Genomic DNA, 24,455 nt, shown 5'->3' with positions numbered 1-24,455 from the left:
AGTAATCTGTCACGAATTCTTAAATTTTCTTATCCTAAATTTCATTTCTTGTCTTCCAACAGCGCATGGCAGCACGTGGATTGTATGGGTATTGATCGGGCCAACATCCCCGATGAGTACAACTGTGAGATGTGCCAGCCACGGCCCGTTGACCGGATCCGTGCCCGAACGTTACAGTTGGAGAAACGAAAAGAACAATCGCTCCTACTGGCGAATAACAACCTCCAGATGCCGGTGGGCGACGCAGCCGTTACGAGTACCAATCTGGTGGGTGTCGTCGGAACTGGTTCGGTAACACCGGTTGGCACCAGTGCAAAAGGTGCCAACCAGTACACCACCGGTAAAGCTGTGGCCGGAACGAAAAAAGCCAAGTCGACTAGTGGCAGTTCCAAGAAGAAATCTGGGGAAAATGCTGCCGCGAAGAAAGCGGCCAAGAAGGCGTTGGATGCTCTGAATCGAATCAATGGCAAGAGGAAGGAGCTGAAAAAGCCATCTAAGAAAAAGATCAAAACAACGGAACAAAACGCAGAAAAGATGTCCAACATGATCCGAACCTGGATCGACAACTACGAGCGTGCCATCACAAATCACTACTCTCCGGAGCTGCGGGCCCGGCTGACGGCATTCGGCAAGATGCAATCGCAAAATCCGCTGTTGAATTCGGAACGTCTCATTCCGGCAGGATGCGTAACAAATCTAGCGCAAAAATGTACCACTGTTCCCCATGCTGGCGGGAAGATTCTGATCAGCATTGAGGAAATACCACCAAAGACTCCTATTATCGAAATACGGGGGAAGTATATGCTCTCTTCTCAGCACAAACAGCTCCAGTCGTTATTCAACATGGCTGCGAATGGAAAGCTGAGCAACAACAAAAATGCTGGTCCGTTTTTGTTCCTATATCAGGTGACCCAAGGAGGGATGGAGCTTTGTGTTGACACCCGAACTTACGGTAACGATGCGCGATTTGTGAGGAGATCCTGCCGACCTAATGCCGAAATTCTGCACAACGTCGAAAAGGGAGTAGTGCATTTGTATGTCGTTTCGACGGCAAACATTAAGGCCAATACGGAAATTACCATCAAGCACGACGAACAGCTGATCCAGAGGGTAGGCGGAGTGATCATCCTGACGCATACTACCGTCACAAAACTGTGCGCATGTGGTCTGATCAAGGACTGTCAATACTCAGCACAGCTGAGCGATGGGTTACTTCCAGCAGCGAATCCCGTTGGCGTCAACCCAGCAATCATGCCGAGTGGCCAAGGAGGTGTAAGTAGTTCAACAACGCCGGTTCCTAAAGCAAGTAAAAGCAAGAAAAACAACGGTGCCCTTGGTGTCGATGGTGAAAAGAAGGCCCCAAAGAAGCGAAACAGCAGATCTACCAGCTCGAACGCCGAAGCTCGGCTACGATCCATTTCGTCCAGCGGAGACAGCACTAGCGAACTGATGATGTATGCCCAGCAGCAGCCTCCTTTGTCGCCACTACAGCCGGCACAACAATTCCAGCCTACTCCGTCGCAACTTGTGCATCAACAGTTACAGCAAACTGCAATGCACTTTATGCAACAACAACAACAAGGTCAACCTGGATTGATGCAGCCATCGCAGCCTGTTTACATGTACAGTCCATCGCCTACTCATCAATCTCAACCCCCGGCATTGGCGCCGACTTCATTGCCGCCACAACCACCGGTAATACATCCGCAAACTTCGCCACATCCTCCTCCAATGAGTCCAGTTATGAACATCGGGCATCGAACCGGGTTCTATGCGGAGATTAAGTCACCAATGAACTCGCCGCCACCACTCAACTTAACTGGACCACCACCATTGGTGATTCCCTCTATGCCATCGCCGGTCAAAGCCTCGTCTCAGCATCCTCCTCCGTTGCAACCCATGTCGGACGTTGCTCCTCCACCTCCTCCGGTGGCACCGATGAACGTTCCTGCGTTGACCATCCCTAACCACTCGCATCCGTTGCCAGACCACTTGATTCAGCAACAGCATCAAATCATGGAAGACATCATAAAGATCAAAATCAAATCGCCCAAGGCAAGTCCTATGAAGCACGAATACTCTCCGATTCCGTCTTCAACGATTACACCGGCGGCAACGACCAGCATGTTATCTCCGCCACCGCCACCTCCAATCCCGGTTGCCCAGCGGCCGCGTTGTGCAGAAACACTGAAGCAGGAACTTTTCCAGTCCCATTATCAACCTCCAGTGCGGCCACAGTCGCCGGCTCCTCCGGTCATTTCCTCACCGGTTAAAGTAGAATACCCGCCGCCCCCAATTGAAGTGAAACAGGAGCCTCAACTGCACGTCTACGAACCGCCGCATCGTCCTCTCGTGATTGACGAGAAGCCACCGATACCGCTGGAGGAGATCAAAACGGAACCAGAAGTCAAACCGGAACCTGTGCCAGAGCCGGAAATAAAGTTAGAGGAGCCAAAACCACTTCCCGTTAAGATCGAAGCTGAGCCACCTATTGAAGTCTCTGAATCTGCGGTAAAGGAAGAACCAGCAATCGCTGTATCTCCCGCACACGACATGGACAGCAAAGACGGACTTGACACGGCGAGTCTCTGTGACAGTGTCGGAAGTTCTCCGGTAAAATCCACCCAGCCGCTGCATCACACGTCCGGTTCCAATCCTGGCAACAGTGCCCACAGCTCTCCACATTCGACCTCCTCGCAGCACCACGGTGGAAGCAGCAGCAAAAAGAAGAACAATCCCTTCAAGGAGACCGAGAAGGAAAAGAAGGAAAAACCTCCGTCGAGGAAGCTGACACGCGAGGAACGCAAAATGGAGGCCATCGTCAAGGCGTTCGAAAAGATGGAACAATCCCAGCAGCGAAAGCAAGAACTCAAGGAACAGCGCAAGGAAGGGAAGCGGCGAAGCGTTTCGTCGTCCACTCCGGACGAGAGCGCCCCATCCGGTGGGAGTAGTTCGACCAAGAAGAAGAGTCTCAGCTCGCAAAAGCGAAAGAAGAAGAAGAGCAAATCGTTGAGTCAGCACTTCGGATCGCCCAATCAAAGCCGCAAGAAGAAAGTGTCCAAATCTTCGAAGAAAAGCAAAAACGGAAGGGTGCTAGCTTTGGATCCGGAAACTCCCAGTCGGCCGTACGAGAGTAAGGCCGCTGAACTGTTACTCACCTTTTCGCAACAACCCGGAGAACCAGCGCAACCAACGCAGAGCACTTTCTTCGGAGACGATGTAAAACCGCTGGCCGACGTTGCGTCTTCGAACGACAACAATAACGTCGAAACGGTACCATCGGCTTCGTCGTCCAACTTGCCGTTGCTCAGTTCCGCGTGTATGCTGATTGAAGCTGCCGTAGGCCCGCTGGAACAGGTTTCTAGCGGTTCGACAGTTGAGCAAGACTTCAAGTTTCCGCAGAAGGCCAAAACGAAGAAAAGCATGAGTCGCGAGTGGCTGAGTGGTCAGGCAGTGGACGCCTACCGGAGGAATACCCCGGACCAGGATTCCGGATACATGAGCGAGGAAAAATCCCATGAATACCGGAGGGTACCGTTCGAGGAGAGCAGCCTAACGACTCCTCTTGGTGTAGATGTAAGCGAGCCCAATATCTGTATCGTGGCGAAAAAGGTGGAAGAATTCATTGCCCAGAACTCGCCTCAAGCCGAACCTGAAGTAACCACCGCTTACAAATGGGACGATAAGGTCAGCATCGGTTCCACTGCGGTGAACAACTCCCAGGAACAAACTCACACTCCCACCAGCGGGGGAAACGTATCGGAAAGCGCCGCAGCCAAAAAACGTTGGCTAAGACAAGCCATTTCCGAAGAGACGGACGAATTGTTGACTCAAGCATCGTCATCACCACCTCCTCCGAATGGATTTACAACACCGCTCAAGAAGCGCCGTGTCATACGGCAATCGGACGAAGTGATCCAAACTCAATCTCAACAACAGCAGCAACCTGCATTGATCTCCGCCCAAAAGATTGATTTTGTGGATAGCCTGGCACCTCAGCATCAACCGCAACAGCAGCAGCAGCCAATTGTGATAAATTCCCAGCAAAAGTTCCAGGAAGGTGGCCTACAATGGCCCAATTCTGGACCGCCTCCGTTGTCGTATCCCTTCGGCATAGCGGAAGATAAGCAAGCTATGGATCTCTCTAGAACGGCAGTTCCTCCGGTGCGTAGAATACAACCGTACAAAATTGTCCCCATTGCGCAAGCGCTTACCCCACTGCATTTTGCGGATCCTGGACCCCTGCCAACGCCATCAGCAGTTCCAGTGCCAATCCCACAGGTGGTGCAAGCTCATCACCATCTAATACCAATGGAAGCGCAGGAAACTGTGAGGACAACATCCCTACCACCACCACCACTTGCAGCGCAACAACATCAAGCAATCAGCAAGTATGAAAAACTCCCCTCCCCACCACCATCGGCAGTGGCCGCAATGGTACCGGCTTCGCTTCTTCCCCCGGAAGTAACTTTTGTCGTCCCTCCGGCAGAGCAGCCACAGCAACAACCGCAAGCCAGAATCGACGTAAGCTATCCAAGCTCGGCCCCGGTTCCCGGAATCACGCGCAGTAAAGGAAGCCAAAAGTACATCGGAAGCCCGGCCAAGTTCCAACCTCCGTCGCCGTCGGAGTCGCTCAGTTCAAGCGTAGCGGAAACACCCGAAAAGAACTCGGTGGCTAGCAGTAACAGTAGTGGCAGTTTGGGAAGCTCCGACGTCGATGATGAGGCACATGACGAGCAAACAGCTAAACCGGAAATGGAAGTATCTGCTTCCACAGAGGAGGTGGAGTGTTCTCAGGTTGAGATGGCAGTGGCGGCCGAGCAGGAAAGTGTGACAGCGACCGAAAGTTCTACAACTATAACCAGCAGTGGAAGCAGCGAACCGTCGTTACAGCAAGATTCCTCTTTTGTACAGGAAGAACAAGTGATAATGAGTGAAATTGTCCACGAAGAACACGAAGTCGACCAGATGGACCAAAGTGACACAGTGATGAACACGACAGAAGAATCGAGTGTTTCGCAAGTGGAAGAAGAACAAACGACGCAGCATTCGCCAGAGCGAATGGAAGTTGACAATGAAGATCGTAGTGTGAAACCAGTAGTGAACGTTCAGACCATGAATGGACGCGATAAAAGTGTGCCGGCTGCGCCAGCAGAAGACAGTGACAAGAGTGAACTGGAAGACTTGCAGAAGGTGATTGCTTCCTTCCACTCGGAAAATATCATGAATCTCATTTCAAGGAACAAGAAGTCGAAGAAAGTCGTCTCCCGCGAGAACAGCTCGGATGAGAAACCCCGATTGCCAAAGAAAACTGGCAAGAGCAGATCCAGCGCGTCCAGCAAGGAGGGAAGTGTCACTCCACCTGCCCCTCCATCACCTCCGCCGGAGGAACCACCAGTTTCGGATTTTGTCGTCGAACCAGCTGTAGCTGACGCCACGTTGGAAGCACCAATTGTCAGCGAACCTGAACCAGTACCTGCACCAGTCCCACCACCAGTAGAAGAACCGCCGTCGTTTTCTACGCTGGGTCGATCCTACTCGCACCCTTCGTGGTATAGTACAACAGACAGTTTTCGGGAGACCCCGGAAGTGCGAAGTTATTCGACGCTGCGTCCGGATATCCCGCAGATAAACTACAACTCTCCCAGTACCTATCAATCGAAAGCTGCTCGTGAACTTTTGTCATCGCTATCGGCCGGATCCGAACCGCTCTCCAGCTTCACAAGTTACCGGACCAGCACATCATCCTTCTTGGATTATCCAAAGTCCTCGCTGGGTGGAAGTACAGCGACTACCAATAACACCACTAGTAGCAGCACTTTCCAGTACAAATCATCCAGTGAAATCAGTTCACTGTTAGACAAAGGCTTCTCCAGTACGCGACCGTCCAGTTTCTCGACGCTAGGACCAGATCGGAGCACGGAACGAGTCGGAAGTTCCTTCTTGCTATCGTCGACCAAAGTGACCGATAATCTGTCCACGCTCGGGTCAGCCGGAAGTCCTTATCCGAAGATCTTTACCAAAACTGCCGGTTCGGATCCTAGGCTGAACCCGGCATTAACCGCTCCAGAGCCGCCAGCGTCGGTGACACCGAAACGGAAGCTGTCCATCAACGAATACCGTCAGCGGAAGATGCAATCGACGACGACGCCGTCGTCTTCGTCGTCTTCAGCGGCCACGAGCACTTCGACAACCACTCCGGAGCTGGGTGGCAGTAATAGCAGTAGCAGTGATTCTGGTGGAAGTAACCAGATAACCAGTAGCCTCGGTAGCAACGATGTGAGTAGTTCGATCTGCAAGGAACTGGAGCTGGAGCTTGGGGAGGAGAATCCGATGGGTGAGGATGAAGAAGCAGCGAAGGTTTCCTCGAATGAAATGTCCAGCTCGAAGTCGGGGGCGTCTAAGGCAGAGCCCAATTCAACCGAGGGAACAGGTAAGAGTGGTTGATTGAAGAATGAGAAAGTGTATCTAAATGAGGGATTTGATTTTCAGTTTGAACCGATACGCTTGACGCATCACAGGGGCGGATGGAACAAACTTCAGTTGAATGTGTTGTCTTGAATTCGATGGGTTGAGTTCAATGGGTACAATTCAACGAGCAGCTTCGGGGGTTGATCTGCGAGGTAAGTCAAAAAGGACCATGTTCTGATCGGTGTTTTAAAACATGCATTTCAATTCTTCTTCTTCTTCTACTTCTGGTTGTGCGTGGTTGTCAACCACCCACTGCTAAATGGCACAGCACATTCGCTATAACGCCAGTCGGTTTCTTGTTATGGGAGCAAATTTGATTTGATTGTCATTTTAGTGCATCGTTGGGACATCATATGTTTATTTTGATTTCTTTGAGAAAGTTACATATGTTTTTCAGAGTTTCTACGTTCTTGTCGTCATACGCTTGTTGGATTGAGTAAAAAGGGTCAAGATTGTGTTTATCTCTGGGTATTACGTGTTTCACACATTGGAAAATTATGTGCTCCGAAGTGTTGAGGCAGTCGCACAAATCGCAGAACATCTCGTCTTTGACCATCATCTTGCTCAGCCAGAAAGGCGAGTAGTCATGACCCGCTAGCAGTCGGTTGAGGGTCCTTGTTTCGGTGTTGGTGAATGGTAGGTTGTGAAACCACGATTTGGTGTTGATTGTGGTTTGAATCTTAAAGAATTTTCTTCCTTTACCGTACTCTTGGGTGTAGTTCACGTACCACTGTTGGACTTCTGTAGAAATGGCTTGTTTGATCGAGTTGTAGGCGTCGTGAGGTAGAATCCTATTTTGAATGGTTTCGTTAGCGTGGAGTCCCGCCTTGGCCAGACTGTCGGCGATCTCATTGCCCTCCAGTCCAACGTGTCCTGGGATCCACTGTATGCAAGTATTTTGTGAGGCTGCTTTCTCTATGATTGCTTGTATGATCTCGTCTCTTTCTGTCTCTTCCAGTTGACTACTGACGAGTTCGCTACCCGACTTTGAGTCAGTTAGAATAACCGCATTCTCAATATCGTTTTCTTCCAGGTACTGTAGTGCTATCAGGATGGCCTGCAGCTCCGCTGTCATTGTACAAACAGAGTTCTGCAGTTTCAAGCTGAGTTTAAAACTACTTGTTGCGTCGTAGATTCCTATGCCACAAAGTTCGTCGTCCTTTGAGGTACACGGACGCCTATGGACGATTTTCCTATGGTTTTTATACATTCCATGTATTTTTCCCAGAGCCAGCTGTTTAAGTATTCTTGGGGACGTATTCCTTTTCGTCCATGCACCGTCGTCTATTTCTGCTTCGATCCTCGCTGTAGTTCTTTGCTGCACCGACTTCGTATGTGTCACTTTGTCGAAAATGTCCTTGTATTTTTCGAAGATCTCCTCTTGGTATGTTAGCTTTTCCCCGTTTCCAGCATTCAACTCCAGTAGTTGTGTCCAGACCAGGGATTGGAATTGTGCATGTTTTATTAGCTCTTTGGCAGTTGTTAGCTTCCTACGGAACTCCAAAGGAGGCTGACTGGCAATGGCGCATAGCGTGTTGATTGGCGTCGTTTTAGAGCAGCCTGTGACCCTTCTTAGGCATACGTTGTTAGTTACAGTCAGTTTGTTTAAGTTGCTCTTTGCCGCGTTTGCATATGCCGAAGCACCGTAGTCGAGATAACTCCGTACTATAGAATTGTATAGTAGGTTCAGTGTTTGCGGGTGTCCTCCGCATTTTGTGGCACTAATGACCTTCAACATGTTTATCCTGTCGGTTGCTCCCCTTTTCAATTCCCGGATGTGAGCTCCAAACGCTATGCTCCGATCCATAGTCAGCCCTAGGTATTTGTGAGTATTTACAGTTTCTATGTTCATGCTCCCGATTTTCAGGTTCAAGGTCTTTTGGTTCCTTTGAAAGAGAATTACTTTGGTTTTGTTCTCATTTATTTTTAGGTTCAATTGCTCAGAACTGGTTTTAAAGGTGTCAAGAAACCTTTGAGCCCGACATTGTAGTTGTTCCCTATTTTCCCCTGCTACAATTGCCATAAAATCATCGGCGAATTGTACCAGGATGACTCCTTCTGTTGCTGCTTCGTGTAGTTGTGCCGTGTAGATGTTGAACAACATCGGTGACAGCACGTCCCCTTGTGGCAGTCCGTCACCGACGCTTCTTTCGACTAACCGCTTTCCTACCTGTATTTGCACAATTCTGTCTTGGAGGAAGTTCACAATCCAATTTGTGATTTCAGCTGGAGTTTCATAGCCATACAGTATTCTTTCTAGGGTCTCTGTTTTGACCGTATTATAGGCGTTTGACAGATCAATGAAGATTGCCCCTGTGACTTTTCCTTCCCTTTTTAATGAGTTTATACTGTTAATAACATAGTTCAAACATGTTGTAGTGGAGCTATGCTTCCTAAATTCGGATCTTTCCCCGGCTTGGGTATCGCGATCACCTTAATCTTTTTCGTGTCGGAATCGATTCTTCCCTCTTTCCACATACGATTCAAATCTTCTATCAGCTTGTCTCTAACCTCCCTTTGGACGCTCCTTAGTACCTCGTAGCTGATTCCATCCGGACCAGCTGCCGATGCTTTCTTTTTTCTGCTTAAGATATCGTTCCACTTCGTCACACTCATAATGTCGTAATCTATTTTCACACTTATTTGTTGTTCCACTGGTTCACTAAACGGAAAGTTTTTATTCAGAAATTGAGTAGCTGCTTCTTCCTCTTCATGTACTTCGTTTCTTCCTTTTTCCCGTTAACCCATTAACTTTTTTCCATAACTCTTTACTACTCGTACTGGGATCTATTCCTTTGACAAATTCTTTAAACTTTTCTCTCATTGCCTGGTTTTTTTCCCTCGTGAACAACCCTTCTAGTCTTTTCATTTCTATCAGGTCACTTAACGTTCCACTCCGGTTAAGGCCCCTTAGCGTGTCATCGCAAAATGGCTTCTTCAAAATCATTGACCGAAATCAACTTTACACAACATTGCACCAATACATATTTGTAAAAAATCGACACTTATCTTATTCTATAAAATAATCAATTTCACGAGAGATATTCGGCATAAAAATGTATTCACACTACTTCAAATACAAGCCTCTTTCCAAGTAATCACGATTTCTAAGCATTAGTTCACTCGAAAGTAGCAATTTTTAACGATTTGTTTCGAGCGCACTAAAACTGTGGTTGGCGGTATTTACCACCCACCGCAGTACCAACGACGACGACGGCAGCGCGGTGGTGTCTTTTGGCGCGCACAATCATCGATCATTGCACGCAGTGATGTCGATCCTGCTGGCCAAAGCATCAATAAAATTAATCGAAATCGATCAAAAAGTCAAGTCAAACCCATTGGTTATGCGTCATAAAATCAAAAATAATTTGTGGGGTGATTATTTTTTAACTTTTTTACCACAATTGTTAGTGAAATAAGCAAAGCATTATAATTTACGAAATCTTCACCAAGCGGTCCGCCAGCACTGCTGTTGCAGCAAACATAAACAGTGGGAGAGCGTACCAAAATAATTCGATCATTTCTAGTTTGTTACATAAAAAATCTAACATTTTTCGTGTCATTTGGATATGTTTCCTTGTTATTCATTAAAGTAGAGTAGTTTACTGCCTGAGTTTCTTTCAAACGATTCATATTCTAGAAATGTTTACATTGGAGGTACCGAGACAAAGAGGTGCTATTTTTGTTTGTTTGTTTATGGAAATGGTATAGAAAGGCTTCACAACTACTATCGTGCTTGATGATTGTTTGGAATAAGAATCAAATAAGAAGAGTAAAATTTGAGCTGACACGCTAAGGGGCCTTAAACTTTGCTCTAGCTTCGTTTTTACACTTCCAAGCTTCTTCCACTTCTTCATTCCACCAAAACTTTGGCTCAAAGCGATTTTTTTGTTTTGCCTGTTTCAGAATTGTTTTCATCTCCTGTTGTAAACTAGCTAACCCATCTACTCCCGTTTCGTCTAACTTCTCTACTTCCTCTTTCACTTTCTTCCGGTTTAAGAAAAAAACTAACCTTTGGCTGTTGATCCCTGGAGATGACGATGTGGCCTATCAGATGTCTGCTACCTATCCCGTATTGCAAGATTTCCATGCTCGTGTCCTGATACAGACCCGGGGACACCATGACCAGGTCGATCGTCGATGATCTTTTATTCAGTTGCGCTGGTATGAAAGTTGGTTCGCCGTTGTTTAGTAAGATGATATCTTCGTCGTTGATGAAATCAAACAGCACTCCTCCTTTTGCGTCCGAGTGATGTTGATCCCATAGTCTGTGATGTGAGTTGAGGTCTCCCCCAATCAACACCGATCTAAACCCTTCCATTTTCTTTGCCAAGCTTGTTAAGAAACTTTTCAGTTCATTCGCCGAAGTATTTGGTGCTACATATACTGCTATAACCACTAAATCCATGTTTTTGATGAATCTTCCCACGCACTGGATGTTATCCGTCGAATCCACCTCAAAATCTCTACTTTTGACCGACTCGTGTATGATGATCATAGCTCCACCATACCCATCGAATCTTGAACAATAGTAGTTGTTGTAACAAGGAATTCTGTACTTGCTGTTCTCGCATTCTTTCTTCGTCCAGCTTTCTGATATCAATCCAACCGTATATTGTTCTTTTATTAGTACCCTTGCAAGCTCTGCTTTATTTTTCTATATACTCTGAATATTGCACTGTATGATTTTAAATGACATCAGTTTTGTTCATTTATTTAGTTCTGTTCTCTTATTTTTTCGTTTTTGCTCCCTACCGACTGGCTTACCTGTTCTTGTCCTGTGTGACCGCCACAAGCGAGGCTGTATGCGCCACTTTCATCGCTGTCACTGGTGACTTCCATGTTCTGTTGTGCTCCTTCCCGTGTGTTTTGTGCCGCCATTTGCATTTGGTGTAGTTTCCACTGGAATTTTTCGAACTCATCTGTCTTGTAACGATTGAAGAGGGCCGTTCCATTCCTCGTTACTTCGTCGTCTGTCCTTCGCTTTTTGTCGTTGAACACTTCTACCTCGTTGCCTATGATTTTGTTCGACGCCTCCTCTGACGTACGTTTTGGGTTGTGTTGTTTGCGTGTTCCGTCCGTTCTCTTTCGTTTGTCCATGGGGTTCGTCCGGATGTTCACATTGCTTGGTCGATGCGCCACTTTTGCGTATGCGTTGATTAGCGTGGGGAAGTCCTCTGTGTTTTCCAGTAGGCTGAACCGATTCTGGGTGTAGATAGGGAATTGCTCCTGCGCTTCGAGTGCCGTAAGATTCGTTTTCGCCAATATGACCTTCAAGTTGTTTTGTCGGATTCGTTCAGGGCACGTTGCATCTCCTGACTTATGTCCCTCTTGCTTGCAGTGCGCGCACCTTGCCGGCAAAGCGCATTGCCCGTATTCTTGCTCGTCATGGTTCATTGCACAGGTTTCGCATCTCTGCCGCGACCGACAGTTGTTGGTGCGGTGGTTGTATCGAAGGCAATTTTGACAGAAAACCGCCTTGCTGACAAATGGCTTGACTTGGTTCGTACAGCAGAACATACGAACTTCACATGGCAGTTGATTGCTCCGAAACGTCACGCTGATCCTTGTGGTAGGAATCTTCTGATCGTTCTCGTATTTGTGCAGCCTGGAAACGCCCAGGATTGGCACTTTGCAGGTTATGCTTTCCATAATCTCCTTCGGTGTCATCTCCAGCGGGACGCTGGTAACAACACCTGACACCGTCAAAAAGTGCTTGGGAATGTACGCCTTGTAGTTCTGCATCCGGAGTGATTTGTCCGCTTGGATTTTGTTCACCGTCTGTGGGGTCCTAACCAGAACCAGCACCTTGTTGCGTCCCAACGGTTTGAGGTTAAGTACGTTTTCTTTGTACTCCTTCGATTTGGCCAGAATTTTTCCTACTGCGAGCTTGTTGATGTGTGCGTCATCCTGCTTCTCGTTCAACTGTACGATAACTCTGTATGGTCCCGCGTCGGTTTCTTCATACTCGTATGTCATCCATTGTCTCTCGTCTAGGCCAGATTTCGGCGTTCCGCCTCCTGGGTCGGGACTCCCCGGTCCCGTCATTTCTCCCGTGTTTCTACTTCCTTTTGGTTTTGCAAAACTTTCTTCACTCTAGTCCCAAAAAATCACTTCAAACAAACTCCAATATTCCACTCGCTAAACTCTCGAAAAATCACTTTCTCAACACCACGTGTGCTTTCGTTGGAGGTTTTCGACTGAATGATGCATTTCAGTTAAGTAGCATTCTCTTATTCATCGTTCTGTTTATTTTCGGATTTCAGAGCACCACATTCGGTTCACAAACACAAAAAAGAAGAAACATGACCTACCGCTGATCACCACCAGCAACATTACCAAAAACGAGATGACATATAGCAAAAACACGCAAAACAAAACTATGTACAAGCAATCAAACACACACGCAGTCTTGGACGGTACGCTGGTCACAAAGTGGCCCAGCCCGGGAACGTAAACAACAGTTACGGAGTGATAAACCACAACAAACATGTCGTGGCACATGTAGTTTGAGGGAGAGTGGCACCAGAGGGGTGAGGGAGCCCGCGAGTGAGCAGAGATCTTTTGTATTGTTTTTTCGCCAGGAACAGTTTGAAAGGAATTAATATATACTTCTTGTGGAAGTACAACCCGATTCGTAGGATATATTGTAATGTTCTGATGAAGCTCCTAGGATTATGATTGTACATGTAATATTGTAATTTAGGATCAAGAGTAGGAATCGAATAGCATTAGATTGGATATCGCGCACCAGTTTGAAGCCATTTTCCCTCCCGATAATGATGACGTTGATGATGATGATGATGAAATCCCATAAATTTGCGCGTGCAGCATCCATGTAGAATAAAAATGCATTGTATAAAAACTGTAACATTCGAACTTAGCGACCTTTTCTGTTTTGCCGTTAAATATTTTTATTGACGATTTGAAAATAAATGCAAAATCCTATTAACCATGAACGCGAGCGTGCTCAAATTTTCGGCCAATGCCAGAGGCAAGTCCGAAAGTTAGTTCCCGTATTCCATATTAGTAAGAACGACGCTCTGTCGGATCCTCCCGGTAAATCAATTCGTGTATATAGATAAAACAAGAAACCCAGAATCGTGAAGACTGATTTCAGAAGTTGTGAAGCTGTACATTTTGTAGATGACCTAAAAGAAGGAGACGGCACCATCTCCGAACGTTCAAAGTAGAAACAGCAATATATGAATCCTGCAGAACAGCGGTAGCCATGGGCAACAGGATCCGGCAGAGCGTCGTTCCCCCCTCGTTAGACCTACTCATTAACCAGTGAATTTAGTGTAAATAGCCAGTCATTGATAATCCCCTACTTCAATAACCCACCTACTTGTAGAAAAGAATAGTGACACACAGGAAATATCCTCTCAAACAGAGTGTAAATATACGTGTACAGGAAACGCAGAAAGTGTATCTCAGAAAAATGCCGGTTTGCTAGTGCATGTGGATGCAGCATCGAGACAGGATTCTACTCTCAATCAAAATTATCTTCTACTTACCCAGAGCGTTAAGTAAATCGATTCGACAAAGAAAAAAAAACACAAAAACGACTACAAACATGGTGTAAAATAGTACAAATAGCATGTATAAACGTGAAAAGTTAAATTTAAAAAGGCAACACAACAACAAAAAACGAATAACATGTCACTTAAAGTGGAAAGTATGCAAACTTCTAGCTAATAGAAAAAAAAAGAGTAAACAGGTAAAACAACTAACATTAATATCCCGCGTAGCTGAGGAGGAAAGTGTAGCAAAATGACACAAAAAATATGCAACTACCTAGGAAGAACGAAGGGTGCGAAGAGGGATTAAGGGAAAACCGGGAATCGAAACCTAATTACAGAGAGTGGTTCTCCATCGAGGGATAGATCGTTTGCCACGGTATAGCTGCCCAAATCTCGTCCCCAACTCAACAGAAAGGGGGGTCAAGAGAGCCAAGTTTGGAAAACAATGTGCTACGAACAACATACTTTCACAAAAATGTAAGTTTCCACATTTCATTCTTGTTATGATTCAGTTTAAAAGCGCCTCCATTGCTGGCAAATGTTTTGAAATGATTCACAAAAACGAGCATCTTCAATCCCAAATTTTAAAGATCAAGAAGTACACTACGTAACTGGATCGATGTAGAAGTTGGCATGTGAAATTTATATGACTTCTGATGTCTGTAATCGTAGTCACATTTGTTTTCTCTACACCCGACAATCTATAACATAATGTCAATTTGGCCTAATGTCATTTGGATTAACAGATTGGAGGGGTAGAAATTTACTTCGTCATATGCGCTAATTTCCGTCGTATCAGATGAAAAATAGCCGATAATTCAAGATATTCCAACTCACCTTTGTCAATGGCTTATGTGATGGAAGCAAAAAGATGTAGACTATCATCGATAACCAGTTCCTATAGTACTGGAAATCGAACAATTCCACATTTTTTGTCGTAACAACAAAAGACGAGCTCCACAAATAACTCGGTCCAAACATTGGGCGCCAATGTAACAAAAAAAATGTACAGAACACTACAAATTCATCGTACCCCACGTGATGCGACATACAACGAATAACTTGGAATAAAACCCTACAAATGCGCTATTTCATATTGCGTACCGTGTCCCACGTTGGACGCTGCTACGAAAATAAATTAGAACCCTACAAATGCACAAAATACCATCATCATGAATTGAGCCATGTAATCCAAATGGATAATGGTCCAGCAGTTCAATCCTGTGATCGATTTTTTTTTTCTGACGGGTTGCCTTTTGTTCGCAGCGTCGGCTGCTTGCATAGCTCGAGTTTGGTCTAGGAATTTCTAATCCTAAAGGGGCATCTTGATTCGGTCTAAAATACAAGACCGTCTACATTTTGATGTCCTTGCATGGAGTGACATTAACATACTTAACATAGTCACTCCCAACGATGCGGTACATTATTCTCACTTCTTAAGGAACGGTTGGTACGAGTTGTCCCCGTTTTCTGATTTAAATAACAATAACAACGCTGCACAATAAGCCTGGCCGCTTTAATGCTTGTAATGCATCTTTGATGTACTGCAACCATTAATAATGACAAGAAAAATGATAGGAGTAGTCGATCCTATCATTTTCCAGGGTTCTTTCTATGAATGACTGTGTATGTGTAGACTAGACTAGACCGTCTACATTTTGATGTCCTTGCTAGGGGACCGTTTGCTTATCTTGTACTTGATTGTTGCTCGAAATGGCCTGAGCACTACAAATGCTTATGAAAGTTCAGGGTCAAACCACAAAATAAACTGATAAAATGTTCACAACAAGTGACAAAAGTAACACAATCCCTGTAACAATCGAAGAACTTTTTCATGACTTGGATAATGCGATTCATGGAAACTTCTTAAAACTACAAACATAACATCGTTTTGTGAATGACGAAGGCAACCGCATCAAAGCAGCAGCTAGCCGAATTGTTCTTCATCACTATTCAATTTTCACTTTGTCAGATTCACTTATGAACTTGACTTTCAATTCACACCTCACAAAAGCTATGTGGCACTTCAAAGTTGGATTTCATTGCTACAGAATGCAGCAAAATCTTCTCAATTATCGAAATAAATTGATTGTTCTCGTCGATAAAATTTAAACAAGTATTTGTCTTCGTCCCAGGGAAGATGTAGGCAAATGTGTGCGTGGATTTTCTGCATACAAAACATCATATTTTACAACCACAGAGAAAGTTTACTTCGTTGCTCTGTGATGGCGTTTTATGATCTAGTGGACGAAAATATGACCTGAAATATTTTGGTCGTTATTCTATAGCTACATCTATCTCAATTTCAAAGCATTCTGCTCAATCTTACTTTGAACTCATGATTTGATTTGGATTGCGAAGAATTTGACCGACTTTTCGAATACACAACTACGGTCAAATTATATTTTTTACCATCTTATGTACCATAGTGTCATGTAGAAGGTGTGACGGGAATTAAATTTATGTTGTGCCGGAAATAGACGTGGACTAGATGGAAATAGAATTCGAAGGACAGTTATTCAATCTAATTATTTTAAGGAAATGGTAGTTGTTTTATCTACATGATCTACTCTTCTTTATGGCTCTACGTTCCCACTGGAACTTGGCCTGCCTCTCTTCAATTTAGTGTTCTTTGAGTTTTTTCACAGTTATTAATTGGCAGGCTTTCTTTGTCTGCCATTGCATGAATTTGCATATTGCTAGGCAAGCACAATGCTACACTATGTCCAGGAAGTCGAAAAAACTTTCTCGACCGGAACGGGAATCAAACCCGCCGTCTCCGGATTGGCAGCCCTATCCGCTAGGCTAATTGGAGGAGACCCCGAAGCAATGATCTATCCTTGGTGGAGAACTCTCATGTCATCTTGTATTAGACCTAAAATAAAAGTTAAAATCTTACCAAGCTAAGCAGAAATTAAGGCATTAAATTATTGACGCTAAGGTGTAAGCTATAACTAAAAAAAAACCTAAAAAAATATTGCTCGCGCAATATGTGCAAGCAAATAGCAAAATCCTAAATAATACTTTCGTAACAGCCAGAATTGCTGTTAAAAAGTTGATAACATCTTTTTCTTTTCGTTGTTGCTTTGTATCGATTTTATTCATCCCACTAGAATCGCCCTCCCCTCATCATAATAACATACGTGACGCTTACAAGATCGCCGATGATTACGACACAAACACACATAAGAGAGCCTACTTTTTAAGCTTGAAATTTTAACACTAAAATTGCTTTTCCCACAAGCCCAAGTAATAATTATAAAAAAAAAACAAATCGAGAAGACGCAGTGCGTTTTCGGGGGGTTTGCACATCCTCCAGTGTAAGTGTAAATATGTAGTATATAGAAAAGCACTGGGTCGACTGTGCTCCATCTCACACCCGCCTATTAACTTTTACCATCTATTCATCCAGAAGAGAGGATAACTGACAAAAGCACCTACCTGCTTTGGTTAGGCTTAACAATGATGAATATAATGATTAACATTAGAAAAAGGAAACGGACGCTGGATGATGGAATGCGGATGCAAACGAAGCCCACATAGAGTATATTATGTTTAAATGTTCTTTTTGTATATTTATATTTTTAAATGATCTAAGTTTATTGAAAAAACGAAAAAATGCAGAAAAAGTGAACTACACACATGTAATATATATACCGACGGAAATCATATGATTATGATTGAACTCAAACAATATAAAATCAATCGAAAATTTAACGATTTTGATTCGTTGCTCATTTTATTTGCTTGATGACAATTCCCTCTTCTATAAATGTATATTGAAAATATCGAAATGGTCGCAAAAGCTAAATGTACATACATTCCGAATCATAGAATTGATTTCCAAAACTGAGTGAGTAAACTATGATTCTTTTCTAATGAGTTACTTACTGTAGTTTATGAACTTGCTGTTAAATATTCCCGGTTAAAATATATGACATTAAAAATCGATGTTTGCGAATATTGCACTTTAATTTACGTTAACAACTCAACAATGATGTTGTTATTATAGAAAAAATATAAAACAATTGTAATAGTAGTTTACGCAACAAGGTGCAGAAAGACGATTTTTACAGCACGAGTTGTACATTTATCCAACGAGGCTTGCCGAGTTGGATAATTACGACGAGTGCTGTAAAAATCGAGTTCTGCACCGAGTTGCGTACGTTTTTTGCAAGTTCATAAATTACTGCTTGAACAAAATTTTTCATCAAACCGCATACTGATGCTCATAGCCATGTTTAAGAAAATCTTATCATAGCAGGTTATACTGTGCAGTTGTCACAATTTTTCAAAACTGCATCCAGAAAGCATCAAGAAGTTGATCAAAACTGAAAACAGTGCTGTAATGGTTCATTACGCAACGCAAATCAGTGCTGTAATGAACCATTACAGCACTGTTAATTTGGTGTAGGAAAGTAGGCCTTTTCCTGCCAGATTTGCATGAGGTAAAACAGCCTATTACGATGAGAAATTGCAAAAAATATGTTTACAGCCAAAAAAATAAAAATTCAAATGTGTAATCTCTTGGTTCCTATTACCGCTCATGCATCCATTCACCGCTCACTGGATTATCTTTTCATGGAATCACAGAAACTATTCATTTATAAAAACAAAATAACTTTTATTTACCAATGTATTGATGATTCATGACGTTCAGTTCATCCTGTTTTGTCAAAATGGAATCTGTTTTATCTGTTGGATATTTTTTCCGCTGTTTGCCCTGAACAGTTCCCATGTTGTCCTGCAGCGCAGTGTGAGAAATATTTTTTGAGAGCGTGATTCCAGGTACACCCATATAAAAACTTGGTGAGATGAAAGTTTTTTATTGTGGCAGCATGTTACATTCACTTTTGTTACGATACTTTACTAACATTTGATCATTTTTGTATGATTGACCCAAAATGAGCGGTGAATGGCGACCTCACGGTAATTGTGTGTGCTATCTATGGGTATAAAATACAGCCTGAACACACTCAAAACAGATTTGCGGGCTCGGCAAAAACGCGCACAGCCGTCTGCTCAGTAAAACTATCAGCTGATATCCCAGCAAAAAGTGACATTTGTTAGCTGACTCTCAGCAAAACGATTGCCGAAGCTCAGCAATGAACTGTCAAAATTGCTGAGATCTCAGCAAAATTGTTGTTTGCTGATTACTCGGCTGTGCAAATCTCGGCAAAAGAATGGAAAAATGCTGATATCCCGGCAATCTGAATTAAGTGTGAATAAATCCCATGTTTACTTCTTAACAGTAATCTAAGGGTGTCTTTAACCCTTCAGCGCGCGCGCTGTTGTAAAAAGTACAACACTACCAAAAAACCTCGCTTTTCGTATACAGCGCAAGCGCGGTGCAGTTTCGGTTGTTTGATGGCGCGCGCGCTGGAAGGGAATCAGTAGCCGGAGGCCACCTTTTTCATGTCGGTTTGATCGCGCTATCGTCGGTTTGTTAGTGCGTCGTCTACCCGTGTGCAGCCGGGAAGTTTTAGTGTGCAAGAACGTTTGAAGAATATGTTTGAGTTTGGATTCCTCTGGTGAAATAATGAAAAGTGCAAGTTCTTATTGAAAAAATTACAAAATTTATGAAGAAATGTTTTAGCGCCTCAAAAGATATGATTGATTTCTTTGGGTTTGGCTGGCGCTTCTATATCGTGGTACTCGAGCCAAGGGCGTAGCCAGCTTTTCGGCCAGGGGGGGGGCGAGCACCCTTACACTGAAAACCACTTTGCAGTAACAGGGAGTTCAAATACTTCATCATTTAAAAAAAAAATAAAAGTGAAGTATGAAATATGGGTGATTAACAGGAATGGTTCAATGGAAGAATCATATATGATTATAATCCTGAGGAATTCCTCAAGATATTGCTTCAGGAATTTCTTAACAAATGCCATCATGAATTTGAATTTATCCAGCAGTTTCTCCAGAAATTTCTTTAATGTTTTTCCAGGTTATTTTAATGTAGATATTCCAGCAGAAATTACCTTTGGAAAACTTGCAATAATACCTTCAGAAATTTCTGCAATAATTCCTCCAGAAGCTTTATTACGAATTTCACCATGCATTCTTTCGAGAATTTCCCCAGAATTTTTTTACAAATATCATTCTTAATTCCACCAGAAATTCGTTTGAGAAACTCCAGAAAATACTTTAAGAATTTCTCCGGGAATTCTTTCAAAAATTCCATACAAACTAAGATTCCTTTCCTCGAGGAATACCTTAAGAAATTTATGGAGAAATTTCTTCGAAAAATCCTTTGATGAATTCCTTCGGAATTACCGGAAAAAAATCTTTGAAAATTTCTAAATGAATTCCTTCGAAAATTCCTGGAGGAATATCTTTGGAAGTTGCTAGAGGAATGCATTCGGAATTTTTTAAAGGAATCATTTAAAAAATAATTTCAGGAATTTATTTCGAAAATCCTTGAGGAATTCCACCGGAAATTCCTTGACAAATTCTTCAGAAATTTCTTGAGGAATTCCTTCATTTCTAAAGCTCCTTGAGAAGCTCCATGAGACATTCCTTCGAGAGTTCTTCTACGATTTCCTTTAGAAGATTCTCCGGGAATTTCTTGAGGAATTTCTTTGAAATAGATTTAGAATATTCCTTGAGGAACTCCTTCGGAGTTTTCTTGAGGAATTCTTCCGAAAATTCCTTGAGGAATACCTTCAAAAATTCTTGGAGGAATTCATCCGGAAATTTCTGTGAGAATTCCTTCCCGAATTCCTGAAGCAATTCTTTCGAAAATATTGAAAAAATTCCACTAAAAGTCTCATGAGATATCCCTTCTGAAATTCCATAAGGAATTTCATTAAAAATCTTTCAAAACTTCCTTGAAAAAATATTTCGGAAATTCCTGAAGAAATCCTTTTTGTGATTTTTTTTATTTCCTAGAGGAACTCATTCGGAAATTCTTTGAAGAATTCCTTTAAAAATGCCATGATAAGAAAAAATCGGAAATTGTTAAAGGTGTTCGTTTGGAAATTTTTTTGACATATGTCTGAAATATCATATGAAATACCTTCGGAAATTTCGTGAGAAATTGTTTGATAGGGTCGTTGAGGATTTTTTTTGTTTTTTATAAATCTTTACGAAATTCCTCAAGGAATTCCAGCGAAAGATCCTTGAGAAGTTTCTTTGGAAATTCCTCAAGAAATTTCTTCAAAAGTATATTGCGGAACTCCTACGAAAACTTGAGAAACTTCTTCAAACATTCCTTCAGAAACACGTTTGGGGATTATGTGAGAAAATCCTAAGGAAATTTTTTAAGGACAACCGTCAAACATTTTTGGAGGAATTCATTCGGAAATTTTTGGAGGTATTTCAAGGCAAATCAATAAGAAATTTCTTTGGAAATTCCGGGAGGGATTTCTTTGGAAATTCGTAGAGGAATTCCTTCGGAAATTCATGGAGGAATTCCATCAGAAAATCCTTGAGCGATTCCTTCGCAAAAGTCCTGGAGGAATTCCTTCTGAAATTTATGGAGGAACTCCTTCGGAAATTCGTGAAGGAATTCCTGGAGAAATTCTTTTGAAAATTCCTTCGGACATTCATGAAAGAATTCCTTCGGAAACTCCGGCAGGGAATCCTTTGAAAATTCCAGGTGAAATTCCTTTGAAAATCCCTGGAGGAATTCCACCAGAATTCTGTATGAAAAGCTGCGAGAAAATCTGCATGATTACAGAAAAATCTGTATATGTGGCATCCCTGTTGATAGGCTGGATGGAGAGTGGGCAAAACAAATTTCCTAGATCGTAACTCTTGGTACTACTTGCTGCTGAATGGCACGTTGTGTCACACAAAATGACTTGGTTATGGATTCCTGCATTCTAATAGGAATGATGTTGAGCTGATTTTCAAAGGGAACGAGTACGATGCCGAAGTTGAAGTTAACAAGATGAGGATTTCAAAGCTTCTAGGTTTCTGTATCACACTGCAAACTAAGTCGAGTCAGGAAAAGCAGGACAGCAACACCATAGACTAATTTCAAGACCTCGATGTACCAAAGAAAACCATTAAATTTTGTGTGTCCAATACGGTACCCAATAATATTTATTACCGTGTATTTTTTTTTTCATGTAAATTGCCTTTTGTGTAAATTATATTAAGCGTTTTACACCGACGTGACATTAAAGGACTAAACATAATTAATTGGAGTCTCCAGTTAGCCTACTGGTTAGGGCTATGGATCGCCAATCCGGACGCGGCGTGTTCGATTCCCGTTCCGGTCGGGAAAATTTTCTCGACTCCCTGGGCATAGTTTATCCACAGACAAACAGACGGGTCACTTGCACGCTAAGGTCAGTTTACCTTTTTTCCAAAAAGTGCACAATCGCAAATATGCGTAAATGATACTCAAATATAGGTAAACAAGACTCAAATATGGGTAATGTGTATCTAACTGTAACCCAAATATGAGTAAATATTACCCATAAATGCGAATGTGCACTTTTGCAAAATATGAGTTTTATTTACCCATATTTGCGTAAAGTTTACGCAAATTTGAGTAAAATTTACCCATATTTTAGAAAAATAGGTAAACTGACCTTAGCGTGTGGGACAAATTGCGATAAAAATCATCGTCACGGAAACATAATCGCCCAATGCTAATCAGGCTCTGTTACGCAAACCACTCCGTAGGTGGCAGTAGTGAGCAAACGTCAAATAGGAGCAAAAACGATGCGAGCGCCGTGACCGAGGGATTTGCGAACTACAAAATATTTGAATTAACCGTTAAAAAGGGTAACGATGAGAAGTGAGTAGAGTGAGACGTCTTTTTGTCTGTGGTTTATCATTGTGCTTGCCTCACAATATACAAATTCATGCAATGGCAGGCAAAGAAAGCCCTTCAATTAATAACTGGAAATGCTCAAAGAACACTAAGTTGAAGAGAGGCAGGTTAAGCTCAAGTGGGAGCGTTGAGCCACAAAAAAGAAAAAAAAAAGATAATTACCGAGGATTGTTCAAAATTTGCGAACTTGACAGCGGAAAAAATCGCGACCATGACGCCGCTGGCAACACTGAACGCAAAGAGGTTCAAGATATGGTAAACAGAAGTAATGACACCAGGGCAAAACCTAGGGAACTCACCCGTTGCTGGGCCCCCAAGTGGACCAGCAGCAGCAAATTTCTGGGCCAAGTCCACTAATTGTGCTCATTCTACCAGTCTGATTCGTATATCGAGGGGAAAATTCTCTACTGGAATGAGGTGACTTTCCATTTGATGTATACGGGCCAGTCACTTCGTTTGAGTCGAGCTGTGTCATATTACTCTATTCGTATAATAAACACAAATATTACAGGCGATGAATGTGGAACAAGACCGACGCACCACCAGTGACAAAAAGCTAACTAACATAAAAAATGCTCGAGCAATCCTACATTAAGACGGACGTCAGGCTACTTTTTCAAAGGTTTGCCAAAGAAGACCTCAATCTAGCGTTAGTACAGGAAGCGTTGGCCAACAATAACAATCATTGAGTGTTTGTTCTAATAACACCAGGATGTAAGTTGCTCAATGATGATAGCAGTTATCCTTCTCCAAGGACTGCTATCCCAGTAAATGGAAAGATTGTGGAAAGATTAATTTTACTCCCATTACAGAATTCATCAAACGAGACATCGTAGCTATCAGGCTGGAGATTTCAACAGCCAGGGGTAAGTCTATAGTTCCTATACAACCCTCACTCGCATAACAAACATTTGTAAAAAATATGGGTAATGTGAATATTACGCAACTCACTATAACAATCCGTTTCCGACATTCTTAGCAAACTGCAGTAGAATCACTAGGCATGATACGGGACCCAGAGCTGTAGCGTGCGGTTGGCCAGGTTGGCCTCCGCCAAGGGCGTCAGCCTAAAAGGGGTGCCGAACAGGCCTGAGGCTTAAAGCAAACAGGATGAATGTTATCAAGATTTCACTGTTTAAAGTATCTAAGACTGATGGTTTTTTACGTTCTTCCGATTTCTCAAAAATTTAGATTTTTCTAAATTATTTGGAATTTTACGATGTTGAGAAACTATTTCTTTTTTTCAATGACAAAGCAAAATCAATATGCTTTCGAAATTCTAGTGAAAGTTTCTTTCTAATGATTCCTAAACATTCTTACTGGAGAATGTCTTGAGGTTACTTCCGAGGTCATTCGTCGCATTCATTCAAACATTTTATAGCGTTGACAAAAAGTATTTTAAATGTAAAATATTCAGATGATGCTCTTTCAGTTCATACAATTTTTTGTTTCTTTTGGCTTAAAACTCTTGTAAATCTAGCACAAACCTTACAAGTCGTATTCGCCCAAAAACTATCAGTGAGATTTTATTTTTATTTTCTCAACTCAAAGAATTTCTCCTGGATTCTCGAAGGATTTCCTTAGAAATTCCTCCAGGGAGGCTTTCAGGAAGTTATCTAGGATTTTTTTCAGAAATGATTCAAAGGATTCCTCCGGATCTTTCTCCATGAATTTTA

The 24,455-nt window shown here is 42.9% G+C and overlaps 2 protein-coding genes across 6 annotated transcripts in view; one reads left to right on the top strand and one right to left on the bottom strand.

Annotated features, from left to right (window-relative positions):
- LOC109407558 (uncharacterized) overlaps positions 1-17,711 on the top strand; it is a 48,465-nt gene extending 30,754 nt beyond the window's left edge. For all 5 annotated transcript variants that reach the window (XM_029864560.2, XM_019680627.3, XM_029864557.2 and 2 more), the window contains 3 exons: positions 63-6,433; positions 6,493-6,623; positions 12,738-17,711. In XM_029864560.2, the coding sequence (XP_029720420.2) occupies positions 63-6,433; positions 6,493-6,497 (6,376 nt within the window). In that variant the 3' untranslated portion in view covers positions 6,498-6,623; positions 12,738-17,711. The remainder of the gene's footprint in view (positions 1-62; positions 6,434-6,492; positions 6,624-12,737) is intronic.
- LOC134291086 (uncharacterized) lies at positions 6,874-7,546 on the bottom strand. The gene is made up of 2 exons (XM_062858370.1): positions 6,947-7,546; positions 6,874-6,894 (listed from the first exon to the last, which is right to left on the bottom strand). Exons 1-2 carry the CDS (start codon positions 7,544-7,546, stop codon positions 6,874-6,876), a joined length of 621 nt encoding a protein of 206 aa, XP_062714354.1.
- Positions 17,712-24,455: the final 6,744 nt, after the last annotated feature.

Source organism: Aedes albopictus, chromosome 3, assembly GCF_035046485.1.
Source record: "Aedes albopictus strain Foshan chromosome 3, AalbF5, whole genome shotgun sequence".
Classification (NCBI taxonomy): domain Eukaryota; kingdom Metazoa; phylum Arthropoda; class Insecta; order Diptera; family Culicidae; genus Aedes; species Aedes albopictus.
This window is presented reverse-complemented; position numbering and strand designations above follow the sequence as displayed.

Coding starts and splice junctions, on each gene's coding strand:
- LOC134291086 (XM_062858370.1), bottom strand. CDS start 7,546: ATGACAGCGGAGCTGCAGGCCATCCTGATAGCACTACAGTACCTGGAA. Junction 6,895..6,946: donor TTTTCCAATGTGTGAAACAC/GTAATACCCAGA, acceptor CAATCCAACAAG/CGTATGACGACAAGAACGTA.